Genomic DNA, 22,673 nt, shown 5'->3' with positions numbered 1-22,673 from the left:
ACATATTTTTAAAGCTTCATCTTTTATATTTAGAAGCATTCGACAGGGTACTGAAATTTCGAAGAATTTACTTGCTGAGCACCAATAAAGACAGTCAATGGCTAACACACACATCTTCCCCTCCAGAGCGATACTTCATTTACTACGCCCTGAGCAGCAAAATTGGTGAAGAACATCACCAGGCCCTAGGCGATGATGTCCGAGCTCTAGTTCTTTCTTTTCTGGTTATTTCCCTTCTCTCTCTCTAAAATCAATAAAAACATTTTTTAAAAAGGCACACAATACTTTTAGAAACATCTGTTCACTCATTTCCAACATGAAGTATCTTTAATTAGATCAAAATACCTGTTTTTAAGCTCTTCATAAGGAAAGATGAATAATTATTTTTTAAGTAAAAATCTTTGTGGCAGCAGTTTTAATTGTTACAACAAATCAGGGTGCTCTTAATTCAGTAACTACATTTTACAGTAGTCACAATTAGAGATTTAAGAACTCATGCACAGAATAGGACAAACCATTCGTAAAAATGCATTCAAAGTGAAATTTCATTTTATTAAATGCTTTCTTAACTGAATTCTGACCTTTAGTTAGATCTCAAATTTATAACCCCTTAGAAATATGGTAAACAATTATGATACAATCAAATATGAAAAAATATATGGTATTCCACCAAAATAACTAAAAAAACTGATATAAAATGAAAGGCTATCCTAATTTGAATAATTAAAGCCTTTCTAAGACTATTCTGAGTCTGTAAAGATATAAATAAAAGTGTTCTAAAATGATTCTTCTAAATAAAATTCTCTTTCTTCATGACTGTATGGAGACCCCAGGACAGTGTGTCTGGCACAGTACTTATTGGGTGACAGGAGATGGGGCAGGACTAGTGGAAAAGAGAGAGGTAGCAGAGGAGGGCTAAGGAGTGAGGAGGCTTGGAGAAATGAAGAAAGGGGTGAAGCAGATAGATTTCATAGGAGTGAGATGGGAGGAGAAGGGAAGGCTGAATTAATCTGGGAAGAGCCTGAGGAAAGGGTAGCCCCTGATGAGACAAGGAGGTGGGGGACTAGAGCCTAGGGAGGGAGGAATGCTGGGATGTCACCTGAGCTTGAGGAAGTTCCTGGGAAGAGAAAGGATGGGGGAGGGGGTGGGGGATGAAAGGGAAGCAGAAAGGAGGAGAAGGAAGAGGAGGAGGAGGAAAACCAAGAGCAAATAGAGAAAGATGGTAACTTCTTACCTACCTGACTATGTATCATCCCTAAAAGTTACGTCACTCTGCATATAAACACCATTTAAAACCTTAATATTCTTATTCAACTCCAATGAAAGTATTCAATATATTAATAAGTTCATTATAATTCATATTATAAATATACATTTATCTGGATACATGATCAATAAATTAATAAAAATAGAATGCTATTACATCACATTTTTATTACATATTTTTAAAGCTTCATCTTTTATATTTAGAAGCATTCGACAGGGTACTGAAATTTCGAAGAATTTACTTGCTGAGCACCAATAAAGACAGTCAATGGCTAACACACACATCTTCCCCTCCAGAGCGATACTTCATTTACTGCGCCCTGAGCAGCAAATCAAATCGCGGTGAAGAACATCACCAGGCCCTGGGCGATGATGTCAGAGCTCTAGTTCTTTCTTTTCTGGTTATTTCCCTTTAGGAAAGGGTAGCCCCTGATGAGACAAGGAGGTGGGGGACTAGAGCCTAGGGAGGGAGGAATGCTGGGATGTCACCTGAGCTTGAGGAAGTTCCTGGGAAGAGAAAGGATGGGGGAGGGGGTGGGGGATGAAAGGGAAGCAGAAAGGAGGAGAAGGAAGAGGAGGAGGAGGAAAACCAAGAGCAAATAGAGAAAGATGGTAACTTCTTACCTACCTGACTATGTATCATCCCTAAAAGTTACGTCACTCTGCATATAAACACCATTTAAAACCTTAATATTCTTATTCAACTCCAATGAAAGTATTCAATATATTAATAAGTTCATTATAATTCATATTATAAATATACATTTATCTGGATACATGATCAATAAATTAATAAAAATAGAATGCTATTACATCACATTTTTATTACATATTTTTAAAGCTTCATCTTTTATATTTAGAAGCATTCGACAGGGTACTGAAATTTCGAAGAATTTACTTGCTGAGCACCAATAAAGACAGTCAATGGCTAACACACACATCTTCCCCTCCAGAGCGATACTTCATTTACTACGCCCTGAGCAGCAAAATTGGTGAAGAACATCACCAGGCCCTAGGCGATGATGTCCGAGCTCTAGTTCTTTCTTTTCTGGTTATTTCCCTTCGCTACCTGCGCCTGTTTAGTAGAACTTCTTCCTTCCTTTTTTTCATCTTTGTCTCTGGATGTCGTTTTACTAGAAACATCCTTTATATTTGTCGATTTTTTCTTATCTTCCTTGCTTTTAGGACCTTTATCTGGTCCCACTTTCTCCTTTTCTCTGTCCTTTTTACTCTTAGGAGACTCTTTCCTGGATGTATCGGAATCGGCGATTTTCTTAGCCTTCCGGTCATCCTCTTTTTCCTTCTTCCCCCTTTTTCTCTCTTCATTCTTACTCTCCTTCCTCGACTCGGGCTTCTCCTTCTCCTTCTTGGACTCTTCTTTAGTGAGTTCTTTCACAGTCAAGTTATCCAATCAAAGGGAAAAATGTTTACTGAATCTCTTAATGCATAGAACAGATGCTTAGTGCAAAAGTATTGTCTTTCTTTAAATCTCCCCCCACACATAAATGACTTTAATACACTAGGTTTAAGCTGGTTAAAAACAGATGCTAAAATCTATGAAGTATCGGCTATAAAAGAAATTCTAGAAACTTGCTGTCATATTTTCCAGCTTAAAATATGGTATGCTGTGTCTTAAAACAAGGTTAACATGCAATATTATTCAAATGAGTGTATCCAGAAAGGCAGCACTTTGCAGTGTTAACAACTCACATCTCACAACTGTAACGACATCATTAAAGGAACACTGACAATATAAGAACAAATTTTCTGTAACTTGTATTTGTACAAAGATAATGTAAAAATTTTTAGCTCTAACAAAAAATTATGTTCTTAAAATATTTGTGCTATTAACCCTTGAAAACCATTAAATTGGATTTAATTTTTTTAACTAAGAAAAATACAATATCCATGAGTATAAAATTTAAAAGTCATTATCTATTGTATCAAAATGATAATTAGAATTTCTTTTCTACTCACATTCAATATTATGAAATCAGTATTCCTTTAAAATATTTCCTGTTAGTTTATGTAGAACCACTCAAGCCAGCATATATATGTTGTCCATGCTCTGAGGGAAGAGAGCAATTCAATGGAAACTCCAAATCTCGTGTGAGACACTGCTTTCTATTTTCTTTATGGAAAGTTGAATAGTGCCGCTAGCCAAAGGTCTGAATTTCACCTCGTGCTCTCTCATTAGGAAATCATAAGAGAAGCAGGTTTTTACGGCACATTGTAGCATTTAAGCAGAAACAAAGAACATAAAAGACTTCTCTAATATAACAAAATGTGGAAGATGTTTTTGCCCACCAAAATTATGTAAAACTCACACCGCACAAAATGTTACTCAATTCTTCCTGAACATCTGAATAAAATCTTGTAAAAAATGCAAAATAGCAGTCACAGAGAACCAGCCATCCAAGTCCTCATCCTACTTCAGTGCTGTTCACAGAGCAGCACAGGTGACGACACTGCAAGAGCCATGCTGTCAGGTCTTATTCTGCACAGGTCTTTAAGGCATTAAACCTTTCATGTTTAACGGGCCTCACCAGGGCAAGAAGTAAAATTACACTTTTTTGGCCATTTATTTTGTAATTATTTATGTAAGAATGGAATGGTGAAAATTCTGTTTTCTTCCCAGAAACTATTCAGGTGAGATACAAAGTTAAAACGTTAAAATAGCCTAACCTTAAGATTAAAATACAAATCACAAAAGCCTGCAACTCACACAGTGTAAGTTTCACCTGTTAATGTTTCACTGCCCCCCCCCCAAAAAATGAACACACTACAAATATGCCAAGCACTTAGACACAAAAGAATATTACAAATTTATAAAGAAAAACATGCAATGCCCCCAAGCCCCTCTCTGGGAAGAACATAAATATTTGCCTGTGAACAAGCAACACCAGAGAGATATAAAATAAACTGTAATAATAAGCCGTTAGCCTATATAGAATGGTTCACAGGTACAATCACTTCTAAAGAATTCAAAGAGTAAACGTGGCAAATCCTATACCAACATAATACAGTGCTCCAGATTACACATTTAAGTTCATTTTACTGAAAACTACAAGTTTGCTCGCACTAGCTTTTATTGCGCCCTATGAAAACTCATCAGAGCTTTTGGAGAAATGAAATCAATCACTGATGATTTTATTTTATTTTTTTCCCAATAGTAATTTAAAAATTCAAACTAAGTAAGGTTTTAGGATGGAGGGTAGAAATTGTATATATAAATTTATACACAGTATAACAAATATCATGATAGTGTTATATATGTTCTTAATTTGAAGACTTACGAAGTTTGATGATATTGAAAGAAAATTACTTAGTATTATAGGCTTGAGGCAGAAAAAATTTTAATGAGGTCTTGATAAAACTACTTATGACCAAAGGTGAACTCAAAACCAAAAAGCAATAATGTTTAGCATTAGTAGCTGCATTTACGTAACTTATTTAGAAAATGCCATGCATTTAACTTGACTCACTCAAGGCTAATTTCAAAAACAGAAAATACCTTTAGCCTTAGTTTTTCTCTTGGCTACCCCACCGGGTCCTTCTGTTGATATTTATAAGATGAAAATAGGTTATAAACAAAATATTAAGGTAAGTAAAAATTAAGTATCTATAAAATAGTTAAAATCCATGTGTCTGTGAAACAGAAGTTAAATTCACCATTTTAAAAAATACACTCCTTCAACATATGTACATCTATCATGTATGTCATTTTGGAACCTTACTTTCACTATTTATAAGAGAAAAAAATCATTATAATCAGCCAATGATGTAGTCAACTTCACAACTTGCCTTAGACGTGGGAAAACTGTTGGCTTTGGAGATGTCTAATTCCCACGGGGAATGGTGCTTCCATCTCAGTGGGGCATGGAAGTCAGTAGACTCCGCTCAGTGATGCAGACGATCAATTACAAGCACCAAGCATGAAAGGACCTGCGGAATTTACTTCCCCACCCAATCATCACTGCCATCCCCCAAAAGGGTAGTGTATTTTAATAGAATTTTTTCTTTACTATTTGAGTAATCATTGGTTTTTCCTCATAGTTTCAAACTTTATTTAAAACTTACACCAGAGCCTGTCCAGTGTTGCTCAGTGGTTGAGTCAACTTATGAACCAAGCAATCACAGTTCGATTCCCGGTCAGGGCACATGCCCAAGTTGCGTGCTCGCTCCCCACTAGGGGGCATGCAGGAGGCAGCCAATCAATGACTCTCTCTCATCATTGATGTTTCTGTCTCTGTCTCCCTCTCTCTTCCTCTCTGAAATCAATAAAAATATTTAAAAACAAACAAACAAACAAACAAAATTGAGGTTGTCCATGTGAGAATGGTAATTTATTTTGGTTGAACTATCCACATCATCGCCCTCGGGGGAAAGATGTATTAGTTCTATCTTACCACTGCCTACATTTAAAAAAAAAAAAAAAGTGAATTAACTGTTCCATGTGGGAATTAACTTTTCCCGTTTGGATACAAATCCTTTCCATATCCGTCCAATTACCTGATATACATACACAACCATAGTCAGTGTGTGATGACAATTATTTTCCCAGAAAAACCTGATTCTTTCCTAAACGCTACTGAAAACAGCATGTTACTACCTGAGATACTAAATGCTTTCCTGGACCACTCCACATGAAAATTTATTTCACAATAAAATATCAAGTGTATTCTTATAATGCCAATTTCTAAATGTGTGGGCATTATCCCAGGTGGAAAGTAAATCAGCATAAATCACTTGAATGCACTTTTAGTGATGCTAATGTCCCCTCCTGACTTCCGCAGGTTCTGAAATGCAGCCCTGGATTCCCTTACAAAACAGAGTGGTGAAAATCAGGCTCCCCACCCTCCAACCCCACTTTGGTCAAAAGAATTATACTGGTGAAAAAGCTAAAGGGTTTTAGTAACAAACTAAAATACCAGATTGCTATCAGATTAATGAAACAGGAAAACTAATAAGTACTTAAAACTTTTCCCGTTTGGGTATAAATCCTTATAATGGTACAAAGTAACAATGTGCGATGTACTGTGTAAAATTCCAAAGCATCAATTTAAGCTACCTTTTCTAAACTTCAAGAATGTAGTCAATAATTTTGCAATATTTTTGACATGACAAATATTGAGCTAATAATTTAAGCCAGAATTATCATATTCAGTATCTGAAGGAAATAGTATAGATATGAAAGAAAACACAGCACTTGGAAAAGAGGAAATTAACAGAGAAGCCCCTATGCATTGAAGAATAGAGAGAAAAGTCAATAAAATGCAATGTTCTAAAAACTAAAGGAGCAGTTTTGGGAAGGAAGGCATGAACAAAGGTTTAGAATGAGGACACTACTAAATTAAGTTAATTATTAAATGTCCCATAAGGGTCTCCAGATTAGTTTTATAAGCAGTTCCAGCGGTGGTCACATTGCAGTGATGAAAAACTATAGGTGGAAAGGTGAGCAAAACCCAGAGTTCTCATGAGGACTGCTCTTAACTCCTTAGAACAGCGGTTCTCAACCTGTGGGTCGCGACCCCTTTGGGGGTCGAACGACCCTTTCACAGGGGTCGCCTAAGACCATCGGAAAACACATATATAATTACATATTGTTTTTGTGATTAATCACTATGCTTTAATTATGTTCAATTTGTAACAATGAAATTGGGGGTCACCACAACATGAGGAACTGTATTAAACGGTCGCGGCATTAGGAAGGTTGAGAACCACTGCCCTAGAAGAAAACTGATCATACAAGTATTTTCCCAAGATTCTCTGGGGCGCGGGGGGGAGGTGCGGGGACGGGGCACAAAAGGAATAAGATTTTGAAGAATTTCATCTGTGTTCCTATGCACTGAAGGCTAGAGGAAACAAAAGCATACCTATAGCTAAAAAAAAAAATGAGTCAATGAGGAAGGGGAGAAATGATGAGGACAGATGGAGCGGACACATGAGAAAAGGTTGACTTCGGAAACCAGAAGATGCCACATCTGAAAAAATGACCAACGAGAGAGGAAACTGATTCAAACAATTATACGAGTAAATGCCATACAGTGTAAGGAAAGGAAGATAATGGAACCCAAGGCAAGGTAGACTACCTTGGTAAAGCAAAAGCAAAATCATCTCCACAGAGGATGGAAGATGGACAAGCATGGAAGGTCTGAATACCCACTGAAGAGAAGAACTGGCACAGCAGAGAGCACCTCACAGAGGTTAACTCAGGTAAATCTACAACAGCTCTTTTCCAACAACAGCGCGAAGCCCACTGGTGGAGAAGGGTCAGAGGTGACCCAGGACTGATGACAGCATGAAGAGGGGGAACAATTACAAATGTGGGAAGTAGAGAAGTGGCCCCAGAAAAAAGCACACGGCATGTATGTAAGACTTTGCTTTATATGATTCCTAATTCTAGGCAAAATGAATCTTTTATCATTTGTAACTATGGTGGATATGGACTCTCTTTACAGGGTCAACAATCAACAAGTGCACCCTATTTTTCCAGGGGGAAAACAGAACAACCCCATCAAAAATAAAAATTCATGATAATACAATAACTCCTTAAAAATGATTTCCAAGTAGTATGGAGAACATTATATCAATTAGAGATAGACAAGGAATTCTGTAATCCATTTGGGTAAGAGTTCTTTTATGGATAGAATCTATTTCCATTGAAAGCAGTCATCAAAGAAGCAGTAGGATGTGGTTACAGTCAAAGAGAATGACCAAAAAAAAAAAATCACCATGTTGTTTACTTCCTTTTTGTCCTGTATGTTTATTCTGACGGTTTCTAAGTGACTAGGGTTGACTATTTGGGAAAAAGGTCTAATATTCTTCCCTTAGAACATGAAGGAGTTGCCTAAAGGTAATAATATTATTTTGGCAATAATCTCAGTGCCACATGAAATGTTCTGTATGAAATTACAATGCTCAATCAAGCCAATGGTTGGGCCTGGGCTCCCACACATGCGATAGATATAATTTTAGAAGACTGGTTTCATTACAGAAACCTACTGCAGAATTTCAGAGAGTTGGCCACAGAATTCATAGGCTAGGTATCACTTTTTACTTAGGCCATTTCAGTCACTCCCACAGCCCCTGTGAGTCACTCTGATCCTCGGCTTCTCATCTTCCTCCTTCCCATACTGAAGCATCCTAATTTATTTCAACATTGATTAAAGATAGCAAAAAGAGGCCCAAACACCTCAGTAAAGGTCCTGTGAACTGGGGAGGCTGTTGCTCTAGAACGGATGTCTACTTTTGGTAAAATGCATATCACTACACCAATTTCCTTTGTATTTTTAAATAGCTGGTACATCTATATTATCACAGACATTTTTTTTTAAAGGAAGCTGTAAACCTCACAACCTTCTATGATAAGTAGGGAAGGGAGGATTAGAATATAACAGAACTGAAAGACTAGATTTAGAAAGGGATTACAGCCAGAGTTTGAATAAAGATAAAAAGCAGATTCAAATACAAACGAAATATCAGGAAGATCACCTGAAGACCTCTGTTACAATAGGTCAGTTTGTGTGAACTTCAAAAGGTCATTTGTCCTAAAAAAAATATGTCTAATAATTGTTTCACTTATTTAAACTGGTTTAAAAAAGAAAGAAACACCAAAGTGTTTTATTATACAACTAGAGGCCCGGTGCACAAAATTTGTGCACTGGAGGGGGGGGGGGCCCTCAGCCCAGCCTGTGCCCTCTTACAGTCCGGGACCCCTCACTCCTTACCACCCGCCTGCTCACTGCTCCTCAGTGCTGCTATGGAGGCAGGAGAGGCTCCCACCACCGCCTTTGCTGCACTTGCCAGCCGAGAGCCCGGCTTCTGGCTGAGCGGTGTTCCCCCTGTGGGAGTGCACTGACCACCAGGAGGCGGCTCCTGCATTGAGCATCTGTCCCGATGGTCAGTGCGCATCATAGCGACCAGTCATTCTGCGGTTCAATTGATTTGCATATTAGGCTTTTATTATATAGAATAGGTGACTCCTGGGGTTCTCACTCACCAGGGCTAACCCCAGCAAATATTTAATAAGCATTGTATATTAGGCTCAGCTTTGAAGAGAAATTCAAATGAAATCTAAGACCTGACTCCTAACTGCAAGGAGTTCACAGTTTAGCTAATACCTATCCTATGCAATAGGTGGTTAACTCACGGAATAACCGAGGCAGAGAATGTTTCATCAATCAATTTGTGATAATAGTCTGAGTCCCTGAATTTCATTAAAAACCTCCAATTATGCACTGTGATCAAAGAAAATTCCACAGCCCCACAGCAGAAAATGTCTTACTTGTTTTATAAACCAGAATCTCATTCAGCAAGAGTCACTTGAGTATGAATCCCGAAAAGGTGTAACTGCTGACTGCACAAATTAAGAATAACTGTCTATGCCTATATCTGCTTTTGATCATTCTTCTAAGTTATAAACATCAGGACAGACAAGGAAACGTTTTGCTCAGTGTAGCTAATGATAAAGGAAAACAAACCAGAACTCAAGCAGAAAAAGGTTTCTTACATGTGTGGACACAGCTCTGAGACAGGGAGGCAGTTTCCGGAACACGGAGTGGAGCGCGAGATGAAAGGCTGGCTCCCCGCATCCCACCATGTCCCAGGCTCTGCGTGAGTCTCACGGCAGCAAGCTGGCAGCCAGGCCTCGAAATGTAATCAATTAGATCAGCACGGAGAAGACGCATCTCCAACTCAACACCCACCACTCATGACCCAGGGAGAATCAGGGCTGAAAGAAGCTGAAGCACAGGAAAAAAAAAACCCCGAGTGCCACTGCCTCATGCCTGCGCCGAACTCCAGGAAACCCAGCGCCTTTCCGTTGGACAAACGGCAGGGCGTGTGAAGAAGTGAGAGGGCCGCCCTGAGGAGACGCTGCATGTGAATACAGAGCATGCTCCACAAAGTTCCTGTGGCTGTTCAAAATCGGAATAGCGGAGAACTACAGCACAACTTAAAATTCTATAAATGAATATTCCAATGTACAGAATACAATTTTTCCTTTTAAAGTAAGTTCCTCAGTGTAAACTGGGAAAGTATATTATGAAACAGAAAAGTATACAATAAATCCTTAGACAATTAAGACTTACAGCATACGTAGGGTGTCCTAAAAATGTATACACAATTTGAATAATTATCAATTCCAATAGGTTAAATCTGAAAACAAAGAAACATCAATTGAGCTCCCAGCTGTTAAAGTGTGTCTACATTTTTGGGGAGCACCCTGTGCAATAAATAAAATATAAGTGAGGCCATTTTGATCAGCTTCAAAATTCTCTATACCAGTTTTGCAAACAACTATTTTCTCTCACCAAAATAAGCCTTTGGCACAAGTTGAAGGAGTCACAGAAGTCAGGGGTTCAGCAGCTACCTGGATTCTACCTTCCTCTGAGGCTTTCAAAGGAGCCGATTAAAGGGACACTAGATAAACAGCAAATTATGATCTCACACCCTTATTTTTCACTTACAAAAATAAAATAAAGCATAATTAATTTCTGTACATATGTGTTAGTATCATGCAAAAAAAAAGTCTGTTAAGAAATTAATGATTCCAAATATTTTTAAATACACACATTTAATTATTTACTTGTTATAAACTGTTCAAACATCTTATAGAGTTAGTAGTAATGAAGCATTAAGAAATAAGACTGCTTTAAAAAAATACACCCTCAGACATTTGGCTAAAAGGATGTCATCAAGAGTGAGGCCTAAAAAAGAATGTTTTTGAATTTAAACCTAATGAACTTTGATATTTCACAGTCATATTGAAGTGGAAGACCCATTAAGTATGGGCAAACACTGCATGAACTTTAAGAAAGGACATTATTAAATCACACTCATTAATTCCTGAATATTAACATTCCAAAGTCAGAAGCTTTAGACCATGCATGTCAAACTCGTGGCCCGCAGGCACAGTCATATCGAAGTGGAAGACCCATTAAGTATGGGCAAACACTGCATGAACTTTAAGAAAGGACATTATTAAATCACACTCATTAATTCCTGAATATTAACATTCCAAAGTCAGAAGCTTTAGACCATGCATGTCAAACTCCTGGCCCGCAGGCCGCATGCCTTGTTTATTTGGCCCATGTTAGTCTTTGAGTTTTACATGCTTGCTTTAGACTGCCAGAAACATTAATGGAATAAAAGATATTCCCTGAAGAATTAGGGAGGCAGACTAGAGTTTTAATAGCCATTTAAGTTTTAGGAGAGCACTGTCAAAATAAAACTTTGTGTATCCACTTCCAAAAGTAACTGTAGAATAATGCTCTCTTTAAAGAAAATATAAAATCTGCTAATTGACAGTGTTCCCTGACACATGCAAGTGGTGAGCGGATGGGAGGCTGCTGTGCTTCCTGTGTTCTGATTTGAGACTCACATTCAGGCTATCATTCTGAGAGCCTACAAGAATGATTTCTACCAAAGACACTAAATTTGTCATAGTCCCCTCTGAAAAAAATAAATAAATAAAGGGTGTGAGTGTGTGTGTGTGCATGTGAATAATCCATTCACTGAAAGAATTTTGATTAAGTATGAAAAGCAAAAAACTTCATATTATACCTAAGCCAAAGTTGATAGCCAATTAATAAGGTAATATAGGAAAAAATGGAAAAAGACTTATTTAAGATGAATAATTTTAATATGTACAATATTATTTAAGATAATATTCACATTTTCCTTCTTGTGTAATATGCCTTCTTTTAAAAATATGCAAATTACTTTCTCTGGATGTATATTTAGAAATGAAATTAAAAATAAATTTTGCTTTCATACACAGAAATATTCAGACATACTACTATCTGAATATATAATTTAACTACCCTCAGGACAAAACATGGGGTTATTTTCAAATTGTTTTAAAAGCACCATAGATACAGAATTTTACACTGAAGTTGGCATTAACCTATGTGACAAATCGGTTACCCTAGATTAATTACAACTGAAAACATCAGGGTTTTTAAGAACCATCGTTTTACACACCAGTCATGTTAAAGATTAACAGAGAAGCATTTATTTATGAGTCATGCTAGAAATATTCTGATAATCAAGTCCATTATAATCATCTTCATTGATAGCATGTTAGAAAGACAAGCATCAAGTGTTAATGACAAACAATTTGCTATTTTCTAAATTTAGTTCAGTGAATACATAAGTGGAAACAAAACAATACAGAAACCAATTATACCACCAAGAACATCATTGTCAATGCACTTTGTAGACAACTACAAGAATGAGGAATGCCGGTTTCTTCACTAAAGTGGGGAAGCCAAGCAAGGGATTAGCTAGAGCTGTTCTAGGAAAAAAAGATGATATGGTTGCCTGATACTGTTGGATTGCAGCTGCCCCACGGCACATTAAGTCCTGGGTGAGCAAAGGAAAGAAAGAAAAAGGAGGCTGCTTCCAGTTTTCATAAGCCAACGACTTCAGTCCCTGAGTCAACGTTACTGATTAAATAAATTCAAAATGATACAAGTCTTTCCCTGAACCCCTTCCTTCTGTGACATACCATCAACACCTTTTGTGGTTTCACTTTCTTCTTCTTCTCCTTCTTCCTCTTCTCCTTCTCCTTCTTCGTCTTGTGCTTCTTCTAGCATTTCAAAAGGAGTCATTATATCATAGAGAAATGAGAGGAAACTACAAAACCAATCTGAACTTTCCTCTGCTAAAATATTAACGACTTCCTCAAGAGAATCAATATTTTCATTACTGCCATCATTGGTCAGGCCTACATAAGAATAAAGGAGGAGAGAGAGAGAGAAAACAAGGAGAGCAGTTAGGTGGAAAAGAAACTCCGGAAGAGTGATCTCAAAAAGGACGTGCATCATGCTCACAGAGGGTTACAGAAAAGGTATTTTGGAAAAAGAGAAATGGATTAAGATGCACATCTTACAACCAACTCTCAATCATATGAACTAAAGGAAAGGCACTTTTTGACAAATCCTCACCATTCCTACCAGCCCCTAGTCAGGCTTGCCTTTCTCTACTCAGAGAATCTAGAGCTGAAAAACATAAAATCGCAGCAGCCAACATCGACTGACTACTGTCAGTGGAAAGAGTGAATAATAGTAGTATGAGGGTAAAAAGACAGATACTGCAAGACTCCAGATTTGCTCATTTACCAACCCGATATTATCTATCGAGAGTTGAGTATACAAACATTTACTTATTTACATAAACAGTCATTGAAAACAGAAAGGTTCATTTCCTCAAACTTTTCCCCTTCGGGATTGGAGTTAACTTGAGAAACTCAGATAATTAACTTAATTTTTAACACTATAAAATACGTTAGTTCTATAATGCTCTGGCTACTGACACAAGGTCCTTTAATTGTGGCCAATAATAAAAAGTCAGTTATTAATAATAATTCACTCTGCCTACCAATATGAAATTTGATCAATGGCCTTAGCTAATCACAATAAGAACATTCCAAAGTTCTGTTCCCAGGAGCCCAAGAAATTATCTTCTACTGCAAAGACCCCAGAATCCTGTTGTTTTTAAATCTTAGACCTAAAACAGTCCCTGATGATGGAAAGAAAGCTAAGCAATATTGTTTTTAATCATCTATTGTTTTTGTTTGTTTCTTTGCCTGTGAAGAACTGGCATTGGGTAGAAAAAGTCTCTCTACTCTAAAGTTACCAATATTGCCAAGCTCTAGATAGCAAGGCCTATAATTTTGAGGAGAGGAAAAAAACACACATAGTGGAGGGTTCTGGCTGTTAAAAAAATGTAAATATCTGTGACTTTAGAGGTGAAATTATAACCAGCTAATTTAGTATTTCAGGCTTCAACAAACAGAATTTCTCCATGTAGCATAACTACCAGAAATCAGGATTGGCAAGTAAGGGATAATAATAAGATAACTAGTATAAATATTAGAATGAATTTCCCCCACTTTAACCCATAGAAGAACTACATCATGCCATTCTTCATGCATTCAGGGAAGAGGGGACCACACACTGCAGTTGGTGTTTACTTTCGACAAAACTAGAATGTTTTTCACTGAATTTAACAGTTGACAAGGGCTATGAACAGAGGCGATCTGTATTCCCACCCAAGTCTCTGTGGGATTAACATTGCTTCTTCTTCTTTCCTTAAAACACCATAGCTACGTGTTTACAATAAACATTTTTTTCCCTCTATTTTCCAACATAAGTACTTCTAAGTATCAAACATAAACTATAAAACTTAACTGTCCTTCACTATGATAGGCTAAACTGTCTAACAAATATGCAAAGGTATTTAAACAAAACTATCTTATCCAACTATGCAACTTTCCTGTGATTTTTAAGACAACAGTATTCATCTGAAGAGAAAAAGAAAAAATTCTAGGTACACAATTCCTTCACCTTTAAGAGCAGGCCCGAACCAAAGAGCAGGTGTGAATGCCTTCGCGTGGACACTATCCAGTTCTTTCCTCTCTTCAGCTCACTCATGCACCCCTTCCCGTCTATACGTGTTTACCAAGGCTTCCCTCAGTTCTCCAACCACACCCGATAGGGTACCAGCCTGGCACCAGTCACAGGACAGAAGGCCCCTGACGTAATCCTTCAGTGGGATTACTCTCAGAATAGTTACTCTTATCATTTAATCCTTGGATCAATTTGCTATCAATTTTGTTTGGAAAACAAGTTCTCATAGAATACTTTTCTAACAATGTAGTTTTCAATGATCCAAACCAAAATCAAGGATACTTTATTTTAGAAAATTTTGACCATGAAAGTAGGGAACTGTGTAAACTAGAGCAGGCGTAGAATATTTTCAAAGTGGGAAGGGGCATGGCCAGAACCAATGAAATAATAAAATGAACGATGACTATTGATCTTGATTTACTCACACATATTTCACTTTCTTTATATTTAACAAGAAAAACCAAAACTTATCTCCAATCGATAAGATTTAGATATTTGCAGATTTAAGAATACAGAAATACTTATGAAATAAATGCCAAAACTATTAAAGTTCAACAATCTCAGTTATTACTACCACTACCATGCCAAGCTCTTCCCTAATCTTCAACTTCCTACTTCTGTCCATCCCCTTGGACACCCTCTGCCTTAAGCCAGAGCCCTTACCCTTGAGCTGCCTCTCCAATGAGAATGCTCTCAGGAAGTTGGACTTTTCTTGAGGTCTATGCTCACTGCATTTGCTACCCTCGTAACTTCTCCCTAAGCATACAGAGCCAATTAATGGCTCTGTACCCAAGAATTTCACCAGGTTCTCTCTTTGCAACCACCACCTGCCAGTAAGAGAGGCACAACTAAACTATAATAACCTCACACACTAAGAAAGAACTTTAGTCATAAAATTTAATTCTGGTCAAGGCTGCATTTCATACAGAGAATTCAAACACCATAGGAATAAGGTCACAGGACATAAGTGAGCCAAAGAGCTCGCCTATGATTTGTTTATCTTTCCTGAAGCTACAAGCCAACTGCAAATTAGTACACCTACAGGGCAAAACTGTTTATCTGCACCTTTGTGCACTCAGTAGTGTGATTACCAATGAACTGAGATTCACCAAATTTGGTTCCACCTCCGAATAGATAATTCTTGTTAAAAAAACAACAACACACACACAAGTTATGATTTGCCCATATCATATATGTTTGTCTATCTGCAAATGACAATGTTCATTAACAATTCATTAACTTATTAGTGGTTGCTTAAAAACCTTGCAGTCTAAATATAACACTAAAAATCAAGTTATTAATGTAAGTTTGCTTTGTAAATCAGTGTGTTTTATAGAAAAATAACATATTTAATTCTAATAGCTGACACTTCCTATCTGATAGACCAGATAGCTCATTTAAAGCCAAAAGAACCAATAATATATAGATGAGAATATTTCTAAAAATGAGGCACCTTGGCCCACATGAAGTTATTTTTAAAATTAAAAAGCTTCACTATTCAGGATCCATTAAAGTAAAGTAATAAAATGGAGTAATAACATTTATAGGCAAGCAACTCAGCATTATTCTGACATGTTAAATTCCATATAACTTTATTTATTTAGCATACCAAGGATTAGAGTCTTCTGAGACTCACTATATTTATATAAACTCAAATTTAGCTGTGTAATGATGGCTTTATATAGAAGATTTCATTAAGGTTAAGACAGGAAAAGAAATTTCATAGATGGGAGCTTCCACTGTTAAGTAGCAAACATAATTCCCACTGAGCAATAATAAAATGTAAAGTAAAATTAAGAAGTTATATTACATGTAATCACAACTGAACCCTTTTTTTCATATTTAGAACTTACTGTTTTATAGGAAGGTTAAGATAAATCTACTGAAAACAGTTTCACTAGTTACAGATGTGGTATCCTCCCATTTTTTTCATGCCCATGAAACATATATAAAATTGGGTCTAAGGAAAGGAAATGATGCAGCTTAATATATATATTTCCCAGGCCAGATTATAGAAAATTTGCATATTAAACCAGTTCCATTCTTTCTAATAAAACAGCATTTTAAAACAAATGAGAGAATAGCACTTATTTATCTATTAGAGGAACATGTCTATGATAAAGACAGGTAATTCTGGTTATAGAAAAAGCAGGGCTCAAGACTTCCAAAATAATGAAACCTGGCCAAAAATCACTAGATCATATTTTTAAAATATGCACAGCACATTTTAAGATGTTTACTATTATGTTTTTATTTCAAAATGAATTTATGTAATCTTTAAAAGTTTATATTTTCAAATGGGAGTGGATTATGTCAAATGGTGCTAAAAAATGCTGTAATTACCATATTTGCAAAACAGACTAACACATTATATATGTATATGGTAAGTTCAGAATATAAAGTGTTTTAAACCTGAAAAAAATATCAAGTTATTATACTTATTAAAAGTATATCTATAAGAGCTATACGCTAACCATTTATAAAAGTAAATAAAAATGTGAGTCCATGAAAAAATAATTAAGCCTTTTAACATTTCAGCAATAGTGAAATATATGATTTAAGTGGGAAAATATCTTCCATAAAACGTAAACAATTGACATAGATATCATAAAGGCAAAAGTAGTCTTTTCTTCCCAGCATTTTACCAACACTAACGAAAAGTAAATGTCTACTTGCCTAATAAAACTTTGGCATCTTCCACATCAAAATCTCCATCACCATCAGCATCATAGACTCCTAGTTTTCCTACAAGAGGGGAAGAAAAATGGATATGGGAACAAAAGGAAAAACAATCTTAATAAGGTAATATCACCACTATTGCAGTCCTGCACATCAACCATTAATGTTACCAATCAATGCAATTCTTTGCTCTTTTAATCCTGAAAAGCAGTGCTAAATTAACATCTTATCTAAAAATGATGGGCAATTCACTTAGAGATTCAGGAAATGTTTGCCTAACAAATCTACAACATGTAACTGAGATCATCTTTTCCTTAAAGGTTTCACAATAATACCCTGATGTAATCATTTCAGAATTTTTACAAATTAGACTGCTACAAATATTTTAGGTAAAGATTTCAACATACATAAGAAATAATATTGATCCATTTCTAATAATCATATGAAATTTAATGTTCCCAAATTATGAACTTCCACCATCAATTTTCAAAACAAAAGGAACAAACACCAAGCCTCAAATACAGATTAAATGTAATTCACATCGAGTATAAGTACTCAAAATAAGAGGACAATTACTTTTATATTTTACTATAATCACTTACAACAGAAATATCATGAATCAATCTTCTTTAAAAAGACCTCTGAAAATAAAGCATGTAAAACTGGCTTCCTGAAATCACAAAGAAACCTTACCGTTATCCTACTTAAAAACTTAATTAGCACTGGCCATCTACTACTAAGGAAAAAAAAAAGCTTAAAACAGAAAATCTGAGAAGACAATACTACCAGAGCCTTTTCCTCATCAAGAACAGTAATATGCATTTTAAGACTTTAAAAAAGCTTTATCATCTAGGAGTACTGTTATACCTAATTACCATTTCAAATATGGCTCAAATACATTTAATTCTTTAAAAAACATCCTACAATCAACATGATTGATAATTCACCATTGGACAGTGGTTATGAAAAGATATAATAATGTACAGCAATATTTTAAATAACATTTTCAAATACAGCATGAACACTAAAAAAGCAGTGGGCAGCACTGTTACCATTTCTTTAATAGAAAGTAGATTAAAGCATAGCATAAGAACAGGCAGAACTTTTGGAGTAGGGCAGCTATGGCCAATCTTTACCCTCCCAGAGCCCTTGTTCTACTCAGGAAAATAGTAAGCTTGCTATGTAAAAGTCTGGTTTAGACAGCACACACATTAAAAATGACAAGTATAATAAAGGAGAGCTATGAATTCTATAAGCTAAGAAAATGAAAAGCACTGATCTGCAGGTCGAGGCTACATATAGCACAGACCTCAAACATTAGAAACATGAAAAATATTTTAATTTCTAACGACCTTAAAAAGAGAAATTGGTCCTTTGTTGGGGAGCACATGAGACTTGGTTGGAAAGTTTGCAAGAAGGACATTCTGAGAAACAGGAAGTGTGCCGACTTCCAACTTAGGGGAGGCTTAGGAGAGTGTCGAAGGCGGTGCCCCTAATTATTATTCCTTGACCTTTCCAAACAAGTCTGTGCACATGCAGACCCCCCGGGGTGTTTACTGGAATCCTTATGCTTAAATCTTTGGGTGTCCTTGCTTAAAGGACACTACGAACATATGTGCCCTCCCAAGATTATTTACCCTACTGATTATGTCTTAAAGATAATCTTTATCTCATACTGCTGCTACAATAAAAGCCTAATGAGGCAGGCAATCAAGGTTGTGTGGTTCCTTTAGCCAGGCAGTCCCTTAGCCCTCTCTGTCCCAGCAAATGTTGTGTCAAAGTAATCCATTCATCTGTCATTCAGGGTCTGCTGATCAGCCCCGGCACCACTTACATTCTCTGATGCAGGTGATAACTGAACTAGCAGAATAAGGATGAGATTTTAGAGACCAACACAAGTGGACTGAAAATGCATCTCCAATAGCCTACCTTGAAGCACTTCTGATAAGTTATAACGGAAGTCCTTTGCTTTGGCTGCATGCATGTAAAAACACAGAAATTGTTACTTGTGCTCATTGTACAAATATCTGCAATCTCTTCTTTTGTAACAGACTTCCTCTCCTCGAGAAACATATGCTTATAGTTTGGAATACTTTGTTTTCTGAAGTCAACAAAAGCACAGATTACACAGAACGTTGTCTGTACACTAAAATACTTCCTCTGTTAGTCCATCAATTTATCCAGAAATTGCTTCAGTGAAAGGCAGATTACATGTAAGAATGTTTGGTTATTCTTTGCCTTTATGCCCCCAGAAAAATGGCTATAATCTAATAAGTAAAGCAGTACAAGAGGGTCGAGGCAAAGGAGGGGATTTTCCACACAACAATGTGCATACAAACAAGTGTGGATTTTGTTCAATTACAGGGTCCACATCTTTCCCTGAGCATTTAAAGAGGAAGGACATTTATTCGCAACAGTCAGAAAGTGGAAACAGTTCTACTGTCCATCACTGATGAATGGGAAAGCAAGATGTGGTGTATCCATACAATGGAATATTATTCAGCCATAAAGATGGAGTATCAAACCTTGAGAACATTATGCTAAGTGCAAAAGGCAGACACAGAAAGCCACATACTGTATGATTCTATTTATATGAACTGTCAGAATAGGCAAACCCACACACACAGACAGTGTATTGGCATTTGCCAGGAGAGAAAAGGCGTGGGGAATCGGGTATTTGGGGGGAGGGGTGATGGAATTATTCTGGAAATCGATAATGATGAGGATAGTACAAAATGATGAATATATTAAAAGTCAGTGAACTGTTGATTTTCAATATTTATGATATTGAATATTGTTACATGAATTTCATCTGAAGTTTAATAGAAAGACTTTGTGAGGTTAAAAAAAAAGTATGAACTCCAAAATGACAAAGAATCATTAATGCAAACAATCATGAAAAACTGCAGTCATTATGGGGGGTGGGGTGGGGGAGAAAGAAAAAGGAGGGGAAGGGAGGACAACTATCAGAAACACGGCAACTTCCTCAAAACAGCACAATGACGTTAGCTGCACGCACACACACACACACATGCGTACACACACTCACACACTTCCACAACAATGACAAATGCTCTCTAAGGGAAGGTCTTTTGAATTATATGTTTATGATCCATTAATGGATCCTTAAGTAAATTCAGTGGCTCATACCAGTATTTTTAAAATTCATAATATAAACAAAATAGAATAGAAATTATAGAGTACTGCTTGTAATGAGAGTAACTACTGTTGGATAAGACTTTCCGATGTGATATATGTACAATCTAAAGCCTTTTTTTAAAATTATGGATCATGTTCAAAGAAGCTGAAAAGCTAGTTTCCAAGGTAACCCTGATAACATCCTTTTTTCTACTGAGAACAACTGAAAGGCTACAGAAATTAACATTAGGAAAAGAAGCTGGTAAATCTTTACAATTACTAAGGTATGTCATTTACACTCTGACAAATTCACATAAGAAATGATATCAAAATTCTTACCTAAAACTTCCTCATAATCAACAAGTTCAAACCAGATGACGGCGACGGATGTCCAGACCCCCAGCAGTGCAATGACCATAAACCAAGTGAAGAATGAACTTCCGGAAAGCACTCCTTTCCTTCCATTCTTGTGTCCTCCGTGCTTTGTGTCTGTTTAAGAATGAAATGATGTACAATGTCATTATGTAAGAAAACACTTCATCAAACACCTCTTTTCACTGAGTTATGTCTCCAGTAATTTCATAGTACTGACAATTTCATAGTAATTTCATTTCAAAACTAGTTTCAACTTAAATTCTCAAAACATGTCACACAAAATACAGATTTTGGAAACGAAAGAGTCTGCTTAGACTCAACACCATGTACATAAAGCCCTAGCTTCTAAGTAATGAAAGAAATAAACTACTAATGGATTAATAATTTTTAAGAAATAAAGTATCATATAATATGTATATTCCAAGTTTTTTATCCAAACTACCTAAATATTACCTCCTTCAAAACTCAGAGCATTATCGACAATTTAATGAAATCATAGAGAAATGTACCAAATCCTCTTCTGCCCCTTTAATTTCTGTACCATCTTAAAAACTCTGGCAACTGTCACAGGAAATATCTCCCCCCTGAACCACTCTCCATTCTTAGCCAAAGAGGGACAGAAGGAGGAAGGAAACAATTGACAGGAACCGAGATCAGGGCAGTGGTTCTCAACCTTCCTCATGCCGCGACCCTTTAATACAGTTCCTCATGTTGTGGTGACCCCCAACCATAAAATTATTTTTGTTGCTACTTCATAACTGTAATTTTGCTACTGTTATGAATCGTAATGTAAATATCTGATATGCAGGATGTATTTTCATTGTTACAAATTGAACATAATTAAAGCATAGTGATTAATCACAAAAACAATATGTAATTATATATGTGTTTTCCGATGGTCTTAGGCGACCCCTGTGAAAGGGTCGTTTGACCCCCAAAGAGGTCGCGACCCACAGGTTGAGAACCGCTTCTCTAGAGGGCATTCCTGATGTGTACACAGAACCACCCTTCTTCCCCTGTGGCTGTTTCTCACGCTGCAGAGCAGATGGCATCCCTAGTGTCTGCTGGTCCAAAGGGAAGTAACTCCCAGTGATTATGACAAAAACACACCCAAACACTACCAACTGTCCCCAACAAGGAAAGGAGTAAGGATCTCTGTGTTACAGAGAAAAGATGAAACGATTCACCCAAAGTCACCAGCACAGGTGAGGTACAGCTAGGAAAAAACGCTGACTTCATTGGTCCTGAGTTCCTTGAACCACGCTGAGTGGACCGAGTCACACGATTTCCAAAAACTTGACAAGTTCTAATCTAGAACCTGCTTTCCGACACCGAAATCCAGTGCTAATGACAAAATACTGGGAGTAGTTTTCCAGTGGCTCAAATCAAGAATCCACTGCCAATTCTTCTGGAAGAAAAAAGAAACTGAAATTCTTCCTGTTGAAAAGATATGCACATTTTTAAACTAATCGATTGATCAACTTTTCAAAAGGCGCCATACAAGCTGTCAATCTGAGAGAAAGTATATGTAGCATGTGTGTTGTACACACTCAAACATATACATCTTTCTCTATACTTAAGTATATAAAATTATGATGACCAAATAAGATAAATTTCATTCTTAAAGAAAAAGTCAATTTCCTTTCCTAATGTTCTTTAAATATTAAAAGACCCATCAAAAAGGGCCAGATTTATAAATAATCATGTGGTAAATCCACAAAAGCATACGTACCCAAAAAACCTAAGGCCATCTAACTTCTTTCTAACATGACCTATTAAAAGTCACCTAAAAGCTGGAAA

At 36.5% G+C, this 22,673-nt stretch overlaps 1 protein-coding gene across 3 annotated transcripts in view; it reads right to left on the bottom strand.

Annotated features, from left to right (window-relative positions):
* The window catches only part of ASPH (aspartate beta-hydroxylase), a 162,630-nt gene that overhangs the window by 120,606 nt on the left and 19,351 nt on the right, over positions 1-22,673 (bottom strand). Inside the window, exons 2-5 of one of the 3 annotated variants that reach the window (XM_005871639.2) lie at positions 20,838-20,987; positions 19,290-19,334; positions 17,358-17,426; positions 12,779-12,997 (exon numbers count right to left, since the gene is read on the bottom strand). In XM_005871639.2, coding sequence (XP_005871701.1) covers positions 12,779-12,997; positions 17,358-17,426; positions 19,290-19,334; positions 20,838-20,987 — 483 coding nt within the window. Of the gene's footprint in view, positions 1-2,114; positions 2,656-4,780; positions 4,823-12,778; positions 12,998-17,357; positions 17,427-19,289; positions 19,335-20,837; positions 20,988-22,673 lie in introns of those variants that run through there. The other 2 variants (XM_014544097.1, XM_014544096.1) reach the window with 2 other exon arrangements.

Source organism: Myotis brandtii, unplaced genomic scaffold, assembly GCF_000412655.1.
Source record: "Myotis brandtii unplaced genomic scaffold, ASM41265v1 scaffold351, whole genome shotgun sequence".
NCBI classification, from domain to species: domain Eukaryota; kingdom Metazoa; phylum Chordata; class Mammalia; order Chiroptera; family Vespertilionidae; genus Myotis; species Myotis brandtii.
The sequence above is the reverse complement of the archived record's forward strand: the minus strand, read 5'-3'. Positions and strand labels throughout refer to the sequence as shown.